Below are 16938 nucleotides of genomic sequence, written 5' to 3' on the forward strand. Positions count from 1 at the left end.
ACTACAAAATTTAACAAAAAAAAAAACAAAAAGCAGTGTTTTAAAGAACTCAGATCGATTCTGATTCCGTACAACTGAGAATTTAAATCTCATTGTGGGTTGAAACAAAAATGATGTCACCTTTAAACAGTTCTTTTTAAATTATGCGAAAGAGAAATCACAGTTTGTTGTGTTTTATTTTCCTTCTTTCGTATATTTGCCGTAAAGGTGGTTCGCCGAACTTTTAAGTTCGCACGAGTGGAAAATCCTCACCTTATCTTATCTGCTTCCTTTCCGCTTATCGCCCTGCATAGGCAGAAAAAGGAGTTAAACTTGACTTCTGATCCTTGCGGATGGTCAACAGAATAGCGTAAAGTGATCTGTTTACCGATTTACCTTCACTGATTTGTATTTCCTGTTAATATTAAATGCAAAGGATCTAATGAGAAAAACATTAAACGCTGACACCAAATGTAAAAGAGTTAGGCGACATTAATTACATTTATGGTTGCAGTAGGAAAAAAGCTATTAGCCGCCAGGAAGTGTAGTTCACTTCCTGGCGGCTAATAGGAAGTGTAGTACAAACCAAACGGTTTATAATACACTTCCTACTGTATATTACAAACCAGCTATAGTTTGTAATAGAGGAAGTGAACTGCAAACCAAAGGGTTAAAGAAAGGTAGACCGAATAAATTGCTTTTACAAAGGCCACATTTGTGAAAGGATGAAGAAGAAGAAGAAGGAAAAGAAGAAGAAGGAAAAGAAGAAGAAGAAGGAAAAGAAGAGGAAGGAGGAAAAGAAGAGGAAGGAAAAGAAGAAGAAGAAGGAAAAGAAGAAGGAAAAGAAGAAGAAGAAGGAAAAGAAGAAGGAAAAGAAGAAGAAGAAGAAGAAGAAGGAAAAGGAAAATAAGAAGGAAAAGAAGAAGAAGAAGGAAAAGAAGAAGAAGAAGGAAAAGAAGAAGGAAAAGAAGAAGGAAAAGAAGAAGAAGAAGGAAAAGAAGAAGAAGAAGGAAAAGAAGAAGGAAAAGAAGAAGGAAAAGAAGAAGGAAAAGAAGAAGAAGGGAAGAAGAGGTAGAAGCAGGAAAAGAAGAAGAAGGAAAAGAAGGAGGAAAAGAAGAAGAAGAAGAAGAAGAAGGGAAGAAAAGGAAGAAGTCTATTGGAATATTTGCAGTGGATTCAAATTGCCACAATGTTTAACAGACATATGTACTTAGAAGAAATTGTATTGTTTTTAATGCAAGATAGATATCCGAGCCGTCGTATATATATATATATATATATATATATATATATATATATATATATCAGAAGTAATGAAATAAAAAAATCCATCGCCCACCGTCGGTACTAATTGTACAACGTGTTTACAAGCTTTCTTGCTTCGAGGCCACATTAAAAAACACTGTATTATATACAATTTCGAAGTTATTTTAAAATTACAAATTCCCGCTGAGGATGATTTAGAATGAATGATCTGTGTTGTTATTATTATTATGATCATCATTTAGCCATGTATGAATAGGGAAACATATAAGAAATATTCATGTAACAAATCATGCAGATAAAGTCTACTGGACGAAACTGAGCAAAGTGTGCGTGTTTTGTACCAAATGGTAAATGCCAGATGATTAATGGGATTTACCTTCTAAACGATGTTTGTTTATGCTTTCCCAAAATTTGTGTGCTCATTAGTTGGCCTGTAGAGAATAAGAACAATGAACGTAGGTGAAGAAGGGTGTCTAAGCTGATGTTTCAATCAACTCAGTTGACTTTTTTGAATTGTTTCTCTTACTATTCTTTTCTAGCTTACTTCAAAAATGAAGGCATTAGGAATGTGATCTTGCCATGTATATCCTAGTAATGTTCTAAGGCATGCTGTCTCCAAGCTATTGATGATATTAACTGCTAACATGTTGAGTAGTGATGTTCCATGTCTGGGCACCATATGTAAATATGCCTTCACTAGTGGTTTTGTAAAGACGAAGTTTGGTATTTTGTGGCGATGAAATTTAATTTCCAGATATTAGTTAGACGTTTATGGAATTGAAGAGTTTTGTGCTCTCTTTTCACTATGTCTGTTAGAATATCGATGTAGGAACCAAAATCATTTCCTTCGTCAAGAACGTGGCCATTTAGCCCAATATTTCCTTTTCTCCTGTTCTTTAGGACTTTAGTTTTACTGTTATTGGCTTCCATGCAATCATTACTGCGTTTTTATATATACACCTAGATAGTCTGGAGAATGCTCGAGTCAATCAGCACAATATCATCTGCCAAAGAGAGACTGCTTGATTATTTTCAAAGATATGCCATAATATCTGAGAAGTTTGAACATTCTTACAATGAATCATTTGTTTATTCATCTGAAAACAGATCGGAGTAGATGCTATTAAACACACTCACCTACACACACAACCCGAAATTTCCATCTCATGGATGTGAGTGATGGGAATAGTAAGTAACAATTGGGCTTTAATGAAGAATCTGAATAACTCAAGAAGTAGTTGGAATCTTTGTGCCAAAAATAAAAGATAATTGTATGTATGATAGCTCAGTGTAGTAACATCGCCCTTCTTTAGTTCGCAGGAGCTGAGTTCGAAGTTCAAGAAAGCTAGATACAGTTTCTAAACGTGTTCCACTGTAATCTCTGTTAGCAGGTCTAGGACTTCTTCACCCCTCTCCCTAAACCAGAATTTTTTATATAACAAAACGAGGTTATTAACTGTTCAATGATTTGAAGGCTTCTGTATGTAGCTATTTTTTCAGTAAGACGTTGGAAATGAATTGTGAACGCTATACGCCATTCTTTTGCCCTTCATCTTAGTGATTTTATTCAGTGTGACCTTTACAGTGGCAACATATCCCTCTCTAGCACTATATATAGATAACAGAATGCGATAAAAAGTCAGAACAAGTTATAAGCCTGGTCATGATTTATACTAATCTACTTATCAGAGATAATTCACAAACAAAGAGATAATAATACAGAAAAAAAATTAAAAATAATCGATATTTGATTTCGACATCTATATTTATAGAAAGTGCATTTGTGTTGTTTTACTTTATCACAGGTGTAGGATTCTTATCCATCCAAAATCGATTTATAAGATTTTTACTTCAAAATATGTATTACAAATCTGTGATAAATTCATAGCCACATAAAACGCAGGAAGCACATTAATGTTAAGGAAGATCAAAATGTGAATTATGTCATATTTTTGTTCCTCTCAAGATACTGTTTTCTACGCTGAAGGATTAAAAATAGGCGACATTTATTTCGGTGCTACGGAAGCATAAAAAGAAGAATACGATTCCGATTTTAAGTACGAAATGTTCGTACACACACCTCTATGATTACAATAATATCAGGCTGAACTTTGCTCATACCTGCACTGCGAACTGGTGTAATGGTTACAGATAGACTGGTCGAGAGGTGCTTATCAATCACATGTAACGCACATCGATAGTCTACTGTGCGAGCACTGATAAGTTGCTTCCAATAACACTCACGGTGGCAATGCAGTCACACACAGATAATCGTTTTGTGATCAGCTAGAAGTGTTTGTTTCGTTTTGTGCCATTCGCTCAGCGATCTCTGCTGGATTAACTTGTGACCTCTATCCGAAGTTGTCCTAGTGACAACAAAAATGGGTCCGTGGATACTCAAGAATTTAGGATATTTACCTGCTTTACAAGTAATCCTACTTGTGACAGGCATGGTCATTTGTTACATCGTTTCACTGCTAGGGGGCCATGTATCACCATACGCACCTTTTATCAGGTAAGGTAAAAAGATTTTTCCAGAAGATAATCACGAACTAAGATAAATTATTGTACTTTTTCTAATACGAAGCCTTCCTAAATTGATATATTTTGATATCCGAGATTATCTATCTTTTGTTAAGATCCAAATTAGACATCAAAACTGTGAAACAGATTTAGTTACTTCCTGCAGATGATATGGATGTCTAATTTCGATATGTATGTTGAAAAATAAGGACATTTCTGGAACGAAAACTTATAGAATAGGACAGGAACAAACAAATAATCTTAGTACCCGGGAAATGCGATAAATAAACAGCAACTCCAGTTCAATTTCAAAGCTCCAGCTGCATCTACGCGGAGATGCAGCTGGATTATACATAGTAGTGACTTTGTCTAAATCGCCATGAACTGCAACTGCAACGGTGTTTTCCATTTTTATTCGTTTTTTTTTTTAATTTTCAAAGTGTCCAATGGAGAGGAAACACACTGCTATAATGAAACACCCACATGATTCAGTACGTTAAGGACTCTAACATCCGTCTTTTTCCATTGAAATAGTGTCGTATTAAATAGTGCACCAAATGTTTTGAAACCCTCCTTTCAAAGCTGAGTTTCATTTTTAACAAAGTGTTTTTTGTTAATAAATTATATCAAATGTTCAATCGTTTACTTTTATTATTGCACAAAAAGGTAAAAAAAAAACAGAAAAATCTATTTTCTAAGGGAACAAATATTAATAAAAAATAAAAGAAAACATCAAATGGTGATGCTCTGATACTCCTGGAAAGCGTTTATATTTGTTATCATAATCAATCAAACCGTTCAAAGGTTAACAACAGATGGAACAAGCATCTTCACTAGCAAAGAACAAAGGATTTAATCTTCAGCACATTTTCTAATGCTAACTCATTGGTCGAACTGATCCATGCATATTATAAAATAACATGGTCAGTCAGGCAGTATTTAATTAAAGAAAAATTGAAATAAATTAATAAAACACTAATAAACGTACCACTAGTCATTTAGAAGTGTAGTATAGGTCCAAGCACAACTTGTTTAGCATTTAGCGCATCCCACAATCTAGAATGCAAGAAGAAGGGTCCATCCCGAAGAAGATTACACCATATGACCATCGTATCATTGATGATAGTACAAATTTTCTCTTTAATTTTTCATCAGAAACGATAAGAACTGTGTTTTATATTGATGCAGTAATTTTTTGTCAGAATAATAGAAAATAAAGGTACAATCTGCAAAGGGTATGAGCTGTCCATCATACCAAAAAGTGACAATTTTCAGCGATCACCTCTCGTGCTACAATAATTATGTCCTCTTGTTTAGGATTGATATGAATAAGTTCTTTCAACAAGCAGACAGTTCTGAAAGTTTTTTTTTATATCATACGTTCACAGAGAGAATTTTGTATCGCTATCAAAAGTGAATTAGTCACTGTCATCATGCAAACTGAAAAACTGAAGTACGTTTCGATAAAGAACATTTTTTTTTTTTTTTTTTACTTTTTTCATAGAAATAATGGTTTATTTTGAAAATTCAGTTCTTTGAAAAATTTTATCTTTTTTTTTTCAGTGAAACTGGCGCCTACCCTCCAGAAAGTGGAATTTTTAGCCTCTTTCTTATCGTGGGAATCATTATGAGTAAGAAATTGGTTTTCTTCATTATTATTATTATTTTATGGCTCAAATTCACTAGCCGACACAATGCCTGCTTAAATGTAAAACATTTTTTTTTGTATTTGAAATAATTAACTGTTGTCAAATTATTGATTAAGATTTTCATTTGAATGGTACACGCTTAACGGTAATTATCACCAAAAGAGGACGCTTTGATCGACTAAGATGGAGGATATCTGAGATGGAATTACAAAGTATCAACTTGTTTTCTAAGAACATTCCATATGCAATCTATTGCCATGCTTCTAATAAAATGTTGATCGTATTTACATTGCAAGTTGAAAATATCTAACCATTGAGCTGTGTGTGTGTGTGTGTGTGTTTTCAGAGGAAGAACCAGAAACAATCACTGTGTTGGCGATTCCATGGAATGTTTCCTCTTTATGGCTTAGATTCATGAAAATCGTTATATTGCAAGTGCGTTAAAGGCACGCAATCAAAAGATGATATGCAAGACAGAAGCAGACCGAATTTTCACGTCTATGTTCCCATACACTCTATGTGTAACTCTGCTAACTTCACAGTGGACTCTCCTGGAGTTTCCTATATTTGCAAGAAATCTTGCTGTTGTAAAGTTTATTTGGGTGAAAATCCTTAAATTGATAACAGGATCATTTTAGTTGTGAGAGTTTTTTTACGTTCTATTTTTTCTCTAAGAAATTCGGTATATGAAAAGTATTTTATAATCTAAATTTATGATAAGCAACATACTTTTTTCGGGTTAATAAATAACATACTCATACACATCTTAAACTGATTTTAGGTCTTCTAACAATGATTGTGCGGTACATGGTTGTTGTTGAGATTCAGATTCATGAAGACAAGGTAATCAAAATTCTCAATATTTTGTCTCTCATTTTTGGAGTGCTTTCGAGTGGTGGAATGGCTGTCGTTGCTTCTTATCCTGTAAGTAGAACCGTTTTAAACAGTTCTTTAACTTAATATTATTATACAGTAGCATACCATTTAGAACTCAAGATATTCTATAACTTAGAGAATTAACAGAAACAACGCTAAACAAGGTAAATACAAAACAGTAATGAACTTTTACTGAATGATTTTTATGGCTCTCGTAAATTATGCCTTAAAAATGAGGGACCGGAATGTGGGTCTTTCTAAGTTATGCGCTGATTCATTGGTCCCATTAATGAAATGATGATAGTTTTCAGAAATGCTTATACACATACCGGTCATGGAGTTAGGAACTTTGAGTTTATTTATAGTTTCACGTTATTTTTCCACTGACTAAACACCTGGGATATCTTACCTTTGAGAAAGCAGTCAGCTCTTTTGTTTTCAAAAGCATGGCTCCAGCCAGACTGGCACCTACCCTTTATCAAACTCTGGAAGATCCCCTGCTTTTTCCTGTTGTGATCAACATTATTGACGAGTACTGACTAGTAGCATTCTTACATGCTTGCCTGGAACATGTAGTGATGCATGTGACCAAGTATTTTGCATATGTGCTGAGTTAAGTTCACGTACACCTGAATAAAGATAAGATTTTAAGTCAGTGGCAGGTATATGTATCATCTTCATTTGCCGAACATTGTGCACAGCAGCTGATCACGTGCATGCATTCAGTACGAAGCTAACTGAATGACTATAAATTTTAGTGATGATGCAGCAATGGCGACTCTCGGGAATTACGGAGCATAGGTGTTAAACGGGAACGCATTAAACGGGGTATTATTGTGTATGCGCGCGTGCATAATTAATAATGCTAATAATAATTAATATTGTAAGAGACGCTGAACATATTCATGTGGCCTTTCGAAAAGCAATCTACTGGTCAAATGGTAGATTGCCTTTTCGATTGCCACTATAGAGCAGATCTTTGGGAAAAAAAAACAGAGGAGTTTAATTAAGTATAATTTCTGGGAAAATTCCGATGTTACTTCTCTTAAACACTATTAATATAATTAGGGCTATTATAGCCTGTTTTTGTTTAGGAGTGTCCCTTATTTAAATACATTGGCAGAATAAAAGAGGTGGAAAATTTTGTACATACCTTGTTTTGATTCTACGATGCCTTCTAATTCCATGATCCTGCTGAAGGTTGTTTATAAACGGGGGGAAGAGGGGGGGGAGGAACACGAGGGTGTGTTTTAACGCGGGAAAATAAGTTTGGAAACCTGGATTACTATTAATAATATATATATAAATATACATACAAAATGTATATTTACATTTACATAAAACAAGGTATGTACAAAAATTTTGTACATACCTTGTTTTGATTATTAAACAAAATAATATATATATATATATATATATATATATATATATATATATATATATATATATATACAAAATGTACAAAATTTTCCACCTCTTTTATTCTGCCATAATTGCCTTCTATACTCACCCATAATGCCCTAATATATATATATATATATATATATATATATATATATATATATATATATATATATACCCCTTTTTGAGTAATGATAGCCAATGTATTTAAATAAGGGACACTCCTAAACAAAAACAGGCTATAATAGCCGTAATTATAATAATAGAGGAGTTTAATATAATCACTGACAATTTCAATGTTATATTAGATTCACCTAAGAGATGAGCACCGGAAAAGGCTGTGAAAGATTCTGGAATCAAGATTAGAGGAAGACAAGATTTAATTAAATTTTTCTAACTACTTGTTTACTCACATGACGTTGATATTATCGGTCTATTAGTGCTGTGAAGGAGACTTTTCTTATGTATACAGAGCTACCAAGAAGATACAACTTATCGGTACGTTTCTTAAAAATAAACACTTCATCCATCGAATAAGGAAGTACTTTTGAGAACGTTGAGCAGCTCATATACATTTGATCTCAGGTACGAGTGAATAATAACATTCAGGAAAGAAGACAGAAGATATCAGCTTCCAGTGAGTACCACTGCTATGGACTGTTAAGAATTTGTAGAAGGATTCATGAACTGTGAAAGGCTACTAAGACTAGCATTTCCATATGATGGCGAAATGTGGACTGCAGCTAAAGCAGATAAAAAATTTTTTCACTCATTTGAAAATAAAACTCTGATGGTGAGAATTAAACATAATTAATTATTAATTTTAATTACTCACTGTTAATATTGTTAGTGTACAAAATGCAATGGGACAAACTTTTCCTGACTGAGCTAGACCTGACAGTGATGAGTTTAATAGCCAAAGATGATGATGGAAATTATTATTTATTAATTAATACCAACCTGAAGTCGGTTCTTCGAGGTCTTCTGAGTCGAGGGCATTTGGATGAATACAATTCCGACGAAGGTGCTGTCGCTGCAGAATGGCCTCATTTAGACATTGCTTTCAGTCTTGCATATAATGACAACTCGTTAACCCATTTAATTTTGTTAAGTGTTTTATTTTATTCAATGTAACTACACACGATCAATTTCAAAGATTGATACAACTACTTTCTGATATTCACACACACACACACACACACACACACACACACACACACACACACACACACACACACACACACACACACACACACACACACGCGCGCGCGCGCGCGCGCGCGCGCACGCGCACACGCATTATCGACAATAAATGCTTCCAAAACACAAACTACCAGCATTTTGATTTTTACAGATTTCAAGAAAAATTTAATTATTCATTCTCTGTTTCTAAAATCGCTCGTATTTTTGACAAAGGAATAAAACGCAACTTTTGTGTCTACTGTACAACAAACTAAATCCAAAGACTTGATATCACTTTATTATCAGATCATGTACGTCATATAATATTTACTGCTCATTTTTATTGTATAAATTATTTGCGTCAAATCAGAGATCATTGTTTACTATTATGTAGTCGTAGCTTCCTATTTTTAGTGCTTTAATATTTTTCTTGCAGGTAGTGGAATTAAGGGTTGCTCACGATGTCGGAGCGTACACGTTATTTGTGCTTAGCCTTGTGTACGGATTTTTGCAAACAGCTATAACGTTCAAGATGTGTCCTCGCTACAATGGAAAGTTGGTGGGATATGTACGCTTAATCATGTGTACAATTGCCACCTTAACTCTTTTCAGCAGTATCCTTTTCTATGCCAGATCATAATTAGATCTCTCTCTCTCTCTCTCTCTCTCTCTCTGTGTGTGTACATGAATGATAATCTATTTTATGAAAACTTTTTTAGTATTACTTGAAATTTTAATGTGAGATATGAAATTATTTCAGTGTGTTTGCTCTTTTTCCCAATGTTTGGTAGTCATCTGCATTTTGACTATTCTGCGTGTGTTCAAGGAGTCGTCTTGTATATCTTAAGAAGAATATTTTGGGAATGATTCAAGTCTAATATGCGATGCTATAGGGAGGGGATGGTTCAATAGAAAGTTAGTAAATTTGCACGTTTGAATTCGTATATAATATTCGTATATGGTACTCTAGAGAATTAAATATTATAACTAATTCAAGTAATTTGTTAATTGGTCTTGTGCAATCCTAATCCTATCACAAACCATCTCTATAAATCCCTTAAAATTAGAGGGATGAGAGAAATCTCTGACAGCGCTTAATAAATTTGAACTCAGGGTTGAATAAGAAAGTCCGCTGATTAAGACGAATATGTCATTCATTTTAAAAGGTCACCGATGCCCTTATGGTTGCTTGGAGAGTGCCTCACTCCTACTAAACAGGTAAGTGACTGCACCCAAATATTGTACTTTACTCTCCGAAATATATCCCTACTTCATAATCAATATCGTTACAAACTGTTGGTATTCCTTAACTGCTGATGCAGTGATCGTCGTATATCCCATAGGTTTAAGAGTTTGGAATTCAGGGAACCATGATCACTGGAAGGGTTCAAAAGTCCCTGCAGACAAGGTAAGGTGTTCTTTATCCATCGATTACATAATATTAAGTTCCTTGCATTTTATGCGATTTGTAATCATCACACTGTTCGCGCGGTTAGCCTAGTGGCTATGCGTTTCGCTACCATATTCCTAGGGACGGAGTGTCCTAGGTTCGATTCCCGTCGACGACGTGAAGAGCTTAAGGATCTTCCTCAGCCATAGCACGTTAGCCAGTCTTAGGCGTGGACAGCAGGTTTTTTTTCCGCCAGTTTATCTGGGATATTTCGTCCCGTAAGCAGACAAACTAGCCCCGTGAACGCACAGGCTACAGTCATAGGACAGCAAGGAAGACAACGGGAAACCACTCATAGTCATTTCCCTAGATGGTGGCGTGTATATATATAGCTATCCCTAAACAACCGAAAGGCTATAACCACAACAACAACAATCATCACATTATAGTTAGGACTAAATTGAAATTTTTGTGCACAAAACAAATAAGAAAATCATCCTGGACAATTAATAAAATAAAGAGTTTTGCAATCTGCACTGACGTCATTTACAGAATAATTCATCCTAGAGTCTTCAGGTTTTACTTACATTTTGTATTTATTATTACAATATATAATCCTGTTTTGCATTTCAAATTATGCTGCTAAAACCTCCAGATATAGATCACAATCAACATAACTTGATTTTAATTTCAGTTAAGATCGAAGTACGATATTTTATTAAAACCCCGAATAACTAGAGCTGATTGGTAGTGGATTCTTTTGCATCGCTAGAATCAGTTTTTCACCAATGACTAGACTATTCTTTGGTATGCATCGAACATTAAATACAAACAATCGATAAATGAATGCAAGGAGCATAAGCACTGACTAAACCCACCAGAGTGAAAGGTAGACGGAGGTGGAATAATGTAGGATGAAACTGTTCTTCTGTTGAGTGGGTGTGCATGTACAGCTGAATCATTTATTTTCTGACAATTAAAATGTGCATTCTGAAACACTTAAAGGAAACGTCCCAATCTGCCTTAAAAGAAAAATATTCGACAGTTCTATACTTCCAGTCATGACATTTGGTAGTGGAATGCACTTTGACTAAAGCATTGAAAAACAAGTTGAGAACTGCCCGGAGGAAAATGGAAGGTTTCTTCTTGGTGTTACCATTCTAGATAGAAAGTGCAATGCTTAGGACAGAGCTAAGATTAGGTTGAGTAAACATTATAACAGCCATTAACCACCTCACCGGCCATTATGGATCAAATACGCATCCGCATACGCTTTGTATCCATCATATATTTCAATCTAATATCAATGGTATTACAATTTTAATATGCACTTCGCATCCATGATAACTTTGACGTCTATAGACATCTTGGCCGGTAGCGTGGTTTTAAAATATCCAAATGACAATGAGTAAATCATACTTAAAATTACCAAAGTTAATATCAAAATAGTATCCCAGAGATGGAAAGAGAACTAGTAAAAGACCGAAGAGACAGTGCGATAATGAGATTGAAGTGATGATTGGCACTCACTGACACAGAGACGCTGAAGATTGGAGGATTTTGAGGCAGGCCTTCTTCCAACAGTGAATAGAAAACATGATGATGATAATGACCCATCTATCCATCAGCGGTTTTAACGGGAACTTAAGCACCCATAGCCTTCCAAGTACTCTTCAATTTCTTAACCGTAATACCAGATACCCCTATGCCTCCAAGTATTCTTTTCTGTAAACTGTGTGTGTTCTACTGGCCGGTTTGTCTGTTCTGAAGAAAGAAAAGCCCGAATTTCCGGGATAAAAAAATCCTCTAGTCCCGTATAAGACCGGCTAGCTCACTTTAGTGGAAAGAGACCAGATAAAAGTTCCTCTCCTCATGGACTTAAATTGAACCCAGGTCTTTCCGCCCAAAGTGATTCGTCTATAGCGACTGAGCTATGGAGGTTCTGATGATAATAATAAAATTCTGTTATATTTGCATGCATCTTTGAAAATTGTAGACGTCATGGTATAGCAATAGGCCTGCTAAATGATAAGTTGGCAATAGTGGTTTTCGGCATAAAACATATAATAATAAAATTGTGAAATAATAAAATTTTGAACAATGTTCAAAATTTTATTCCACAAACAGCTTTTCTAGTTGAAGATTATCATTTCTCTGTAGCTTTAGTTTCAAGTAAAAACCAGTATTGAAAATTCCTACAATTCCTACGAGGCCCGGAAATCGCATCATGGAAATGTTTCACATAAAAATATTGTACTGTGTTCTGTTTGGAAATATCACAGCCAATACTACTATAAGTGAAATATTTCAATTGATACAGGAAATTCAAACTGTAGATTTTTGACTTGTTCGAAATCATCACTTTCTTTTTCAACGGTATCGATGCGTTGCTGTCCAATGTCGTGCTGCCATCTATCGTTACATATTGGAAATTATTTTAATTATTTTAATTTGTTTACATAAAATATTTCAATATGAAATATATGTGAAAAATATCAAATTTTTTAAAATATATTTTAAAAACTTAATATTCATTTTAAGTATTAATATATTGTAGTATATGAAACACTGATATTTCATTAGCTAAATCAGCGTGTGAAAATTAATATCACAGTTTTAGTGACATTTAAAAAATGACAAAAAAAAGGCAAATAACTACTTTAACAGTTTTCTGTACTCATAAATAACTAACAAAAAACGCAACTCATTCGATTCTTAATTTTTTTACCTGCTTCATTTTCTAGAGAGATAGAAGACATTTTATTATTTTTTTAAATTGAGTATAAGACATTTTATAGGGATGGGCCTATTACGCGAAGATAAAATATTGGTTGCTAATGAGCAATCCATTTCCAGTTGCACTTCCATTCATTCAAAATGATTTCAGTGGGATATTAGAGAATATTGGAATTAATCCTTTAAATTTATGCAACGAAAATTATGTCGATTACTGCTGGAGTAATTTTTTATGATTAGTATAATTTTAGTACCTTGGATAGGTAAGAATGTGTACAGTCCTCATGTCTACTAATGTATATGATTAGACATCTCAACATTAATGAACTTTTTTCGATCCACTTCAGGTCTCCAATAAGCAGGGTGGCGGTATCACACAAGTCAATGAAATTCCTCTCCCAATTAAAGACATTGCAATAACTATAGGGGAATTAGTCTGCTGAATACAAGATCTAAAATATATGCAGGAATATTAAAAGAGAAACTAAGTAGTATTGTGGAGGACAAACTACCAGAAGAACAAAATGGTTTCCGAAAAGGCCGATCCTGCATAGATCCAATTTTTACTTTAAAATTATTAATAGAAAAGAGAAGAGAATTTCAAAAAGAAACACACGTGGCCTTTATTGATTATGAAAAAGCCTTTGACAAAAATTGTTTAACATATTAACCGATTTAAATATACCAACTTTTACAATCCATTCAAGAAATATATATAGGAAATAAAATAGCATATAAATTAGAGCACATCTCAGAATGGAAAGATATATCAAGATATATATATATATATATATATATATATATATATATATATATATATATATATATATATATATATATATATATATATATATATATATATATATATATATATATATATATATATATATATATATATATATATATATATATATATATATTGATATTGATATATCTTGATATATATATAATTATAACAATCTGGAAACAGCATAACCCATTTGGTATACCCCGCAAATGAAGATAGATACACTACCATTTGCAGATGATCAAATAGTATTAGCTACATCAGAAGATGACTTACAAAGATCATTAAAATCATTAAATGATATCTCAAAGCAATATAATATGACAATATCCAAAGAAAAAAACAAAAATAATGGCATTCAAACCCAATAAAAAGTAAAATGGTGATAGATAATAAAATATTAGAACAAGTAAACACTTTCAGATACTTGGGATGTGATCTATCATACGAAGAAGAAAAAGCCATAGACACTAAAATATCAAACTTTGTCAAAGTAAATGACATAATAAATAATATATTTAAGCCATCTATAGTACAAAAACACACTAGAATCAGACTATCTGATTAATCATAATGTCATGTCAAAACCAACTCTACTATACTGAAGTGAAACATGGACCATAAAAAGGAAAGATGAAAAACGAAGTCAAACAGCAGAAATAAAGTTCCTTAGAAAAACAGCTGGATATACCAAGTGGGACCACAAAACAAATGAAGAAGAAATCTTACAATCCCTGAAAATAAAACCAATTAATTACTACATAAGACAGTATAAAACAAAAATGGCTAGAACATTTAAATAGAATGGACAACAGCAGACTACCAAAAATATTATACAGATTCAAACTAAGTAGAAAAAGAAGAATTGGAACACCAAGAAAGAGATGGCATGAGACCGGAACAGGCCACTTGGCCTAAAATCTGTTAGGAAGAAGAAGAAGAAGAAGAAGAATTAAAGACATTCAGAAACATCCATATCCATTCATATTCATATCCAATCTCCTGGAATAAATAAAAGTATTATTTTTATTCGAACTCAACTTTGTCAAGTGGATAATGGGATCGTGTTTTCCACTTACTGGCTAACAGTGGGAAAAAACTTTTCATTTAAAGAAAAGTTCAGTTCGCTTTTCAGTGGCTTCCAGGAACTCTGTACTTCACCACCATAGAGAAAGTCTCGCCTGGTAGCACTCACATTTCGCATTAATAATAGTAATACTCGTTCCAAAGCCAAACACTCCTCTGTATTTTAATATTGAATCTACTAGTGATTGAATACTGAGAAAGAACAATAACTAACAGAAAAATGTATAAATAACTTGTTCTCTAGTCCTCATATATATGACAATTAACACGCAAAGAATTAAATGGTATCATTTGTTTCAAAATTACTGCGATGTTTTGCAATATTTCATTAAAGCCTAATATTGCATTTCAAATTATGATAAGAGTATTGAATGGTCTCAATCTCTTTCAGGGATTCGATCTTCTTGTAGCCAGCTGCGCACTTGAGTGGGGTTTGATGCTATTTCATTTGTTGTTCTTCTTCACTTACATTCGGGAGTTTCAGAAGGTCCATTTGAAGCTGACACTCTTACCTCTCGTAGGTCACTTTGACGAAGTTGTGGACATGAGCCAAGTCGATGATCCGGAAAGAAGGCCAATTTTATTATGAGAGAGAGAGAAGGAGAGAGAGAGAGAGAGAGAGAGAGAGAGAGGACAACTAAATATAGTTGAATCAGCCATTTTTTCTGTTTATAATAACATTGCTTGTATTATAATCCATTCCCATATGGTTCGCGGAATGTAAGGCTGAGGGTATGATTAGTTGGGGGCACATGGTTCAATCCTATATATCTGATGTATAGGATTGAATCATATAAGCTATTCTGTGGGATATTCCGGTGCTTTGCACTCGCCTCCTGTCCAGTGGATGGCTTTCTTGGCGGCGATGTGAATTCTGAACTCATACTCATTTGTTGACGAAAATAGCATTCAGTGAATTGCTTGCTGTAATATGTACAAACGATTTTGTAATTAAATTAATGAAATAAACATGCGCTCCACAGTAGTTATTTCATTCAGTGAATTAACAAATAGTACTCATCACAAGATTTAGAGAATGTGGTTAATTTTAGTTAAAGTTATCTTCACACAGATCTCTGTAAAGAAACTAATTTCACAAATGATAAAGTCCTATCTGATTTTGCTTCCGGTACTGGTTGTCTCTTAGGTACTTTTTCTTCTGTTGATTGATTTACTTTAGAAGTGGAAAACTGTTGGCGAGATTAGAAGGAACTGCGCAGGCGACTAAAAGAGAATTTGGACAGAATGTATAATCTTTATCTATCCATTAACGTGAGATCTTTTGTAATGTTTCAACTGAGTTTGTTGGATTAGCCTTGAGATGTAGCCATTCTGTTTAATCCTGAGGTATATTCACTGGTAACAGTCGAGGTAATGCATGCATTGAGTCTTACTCGTAAAGTGAAGCTCGTGTTAATGAAGACGTCGAATCAACATTTGCCCAGAAATGATGCCAGTTGTTGGAAGTGTTAATTTATCGAGAATGACAATGTCGGTGTATTGAAAAGAAGAAAAAGTACTTGTAACTCGTAAATATTATTATTCCTTCTGCTAACGGGGATGATATAATGATGGCATTATTGGGGTATCAGTATTGGTGCTAGCCATTAGTTAACGTATGAAGACACAGCAGTCGTCAGGCATTCACGGACAGGTACTGAACCATCTTAAGAAACCAGTAGTCTATTGTAGTAATGTATTTTTGTCTGTAAATTGCGAATAAATTGTAAGTTACTGGCCAGTTTGTCTGGTTGCTGGATGAAATCGTATGAAACCAACTAACACACCTTCAGTTGAAAAGTCCTCCTGATAAAGGTTCTTTGCATCTTTCTCTATATAATCTTTCTTCCTTGACCTTTCCATAAATGGGTGGAAAACACGATGGCAAAACGGTTAGAGGGAGCGCACGTGTTCGGAAAAAAGTACCATTTGGCTATTAATGTTTGCAAGAGGTACAACTAGAGCAGTTCGTGATGAAGATCGTGATAAAATATTCATTTCGTATCGAAATTCTAAGAAACGGATAATTTATCCTTTTGAGTAAATGCACATAAATTTGCGAC

The 16938-nt window shown here is 33.9% G+C and overlaps 1 protein-coding gene across 1 annotated transcript; it reads left to right on the top strand.

Moving 5' to 3' along the window:
- The first annotated feature begins 3451 nt into the window (after window positions 1–3451).
- LOC150092528 (DNA damage-regulated autophagy modulator protein 1-like) lies at window positions 3452–15860 on the top strand. The gene is made up of 6 exons (XM_090414654.1): window positions 3452–3760; window positions 5332–5399; window positions 6199–6341; window positions 9313–9490; window positions 10199–10284; window positions 15267–15860. The coding sequence occupies exons 1-6, from the start codon at window positions 3627–3629 to the stop codon at window positions 15462–15464; spliced, it is 807 nt and encodes a 268-aa protein (XP_090270780.1). The 5' UTR covers window positions 3452–3626; the 3' UTR covers window positions 15465–15860.
- Window positions 15861–16938: the final 1078 nt, after the last annotated feature.

The sequence above is a fragment of the Typopeltis vanoorti genome, chromosome 25 (assembly GCF_054136105.1).
Source record: "Typopeltis vanoorti isolate ZY-2024b chromosome 25, IOZ_Tvanoo_1.0, whole genome shotgun sequence".
Taxonomy (NCBI): domain Eukaryota; kingdom Metazoa; phylum Arthropoda; class Arachnida; order Uropygi; family Thelyphonidae; genus Typopeltis; species Typopeltis vanoorti.

Excerpts from the sequence above, each read along its gene's own strand:
- LOC150092528 (XM_090414654.1), top strand. The coding sequence starts at position 3,627 with ATGGGTCCGTGGATACTCAAGAATTTAGGATATTTACCTGCTTTACAA. Across the intron at positions 3,761-5,331 it reads CCATACGCACCTTTTATCAG|TGAAACTGGCGCCTACCCTC; the intron begins GTAAGGTAAAAA and ends TTTTTTTTTCAG. Across the intron at positions 9,491-10,198 it reads CACCTTAACTCTTTTCAGCA|TGATCGTCGTATATCCCATA; the intron begins GTATCCTTTTCT and ends CTGCTGATGCAG.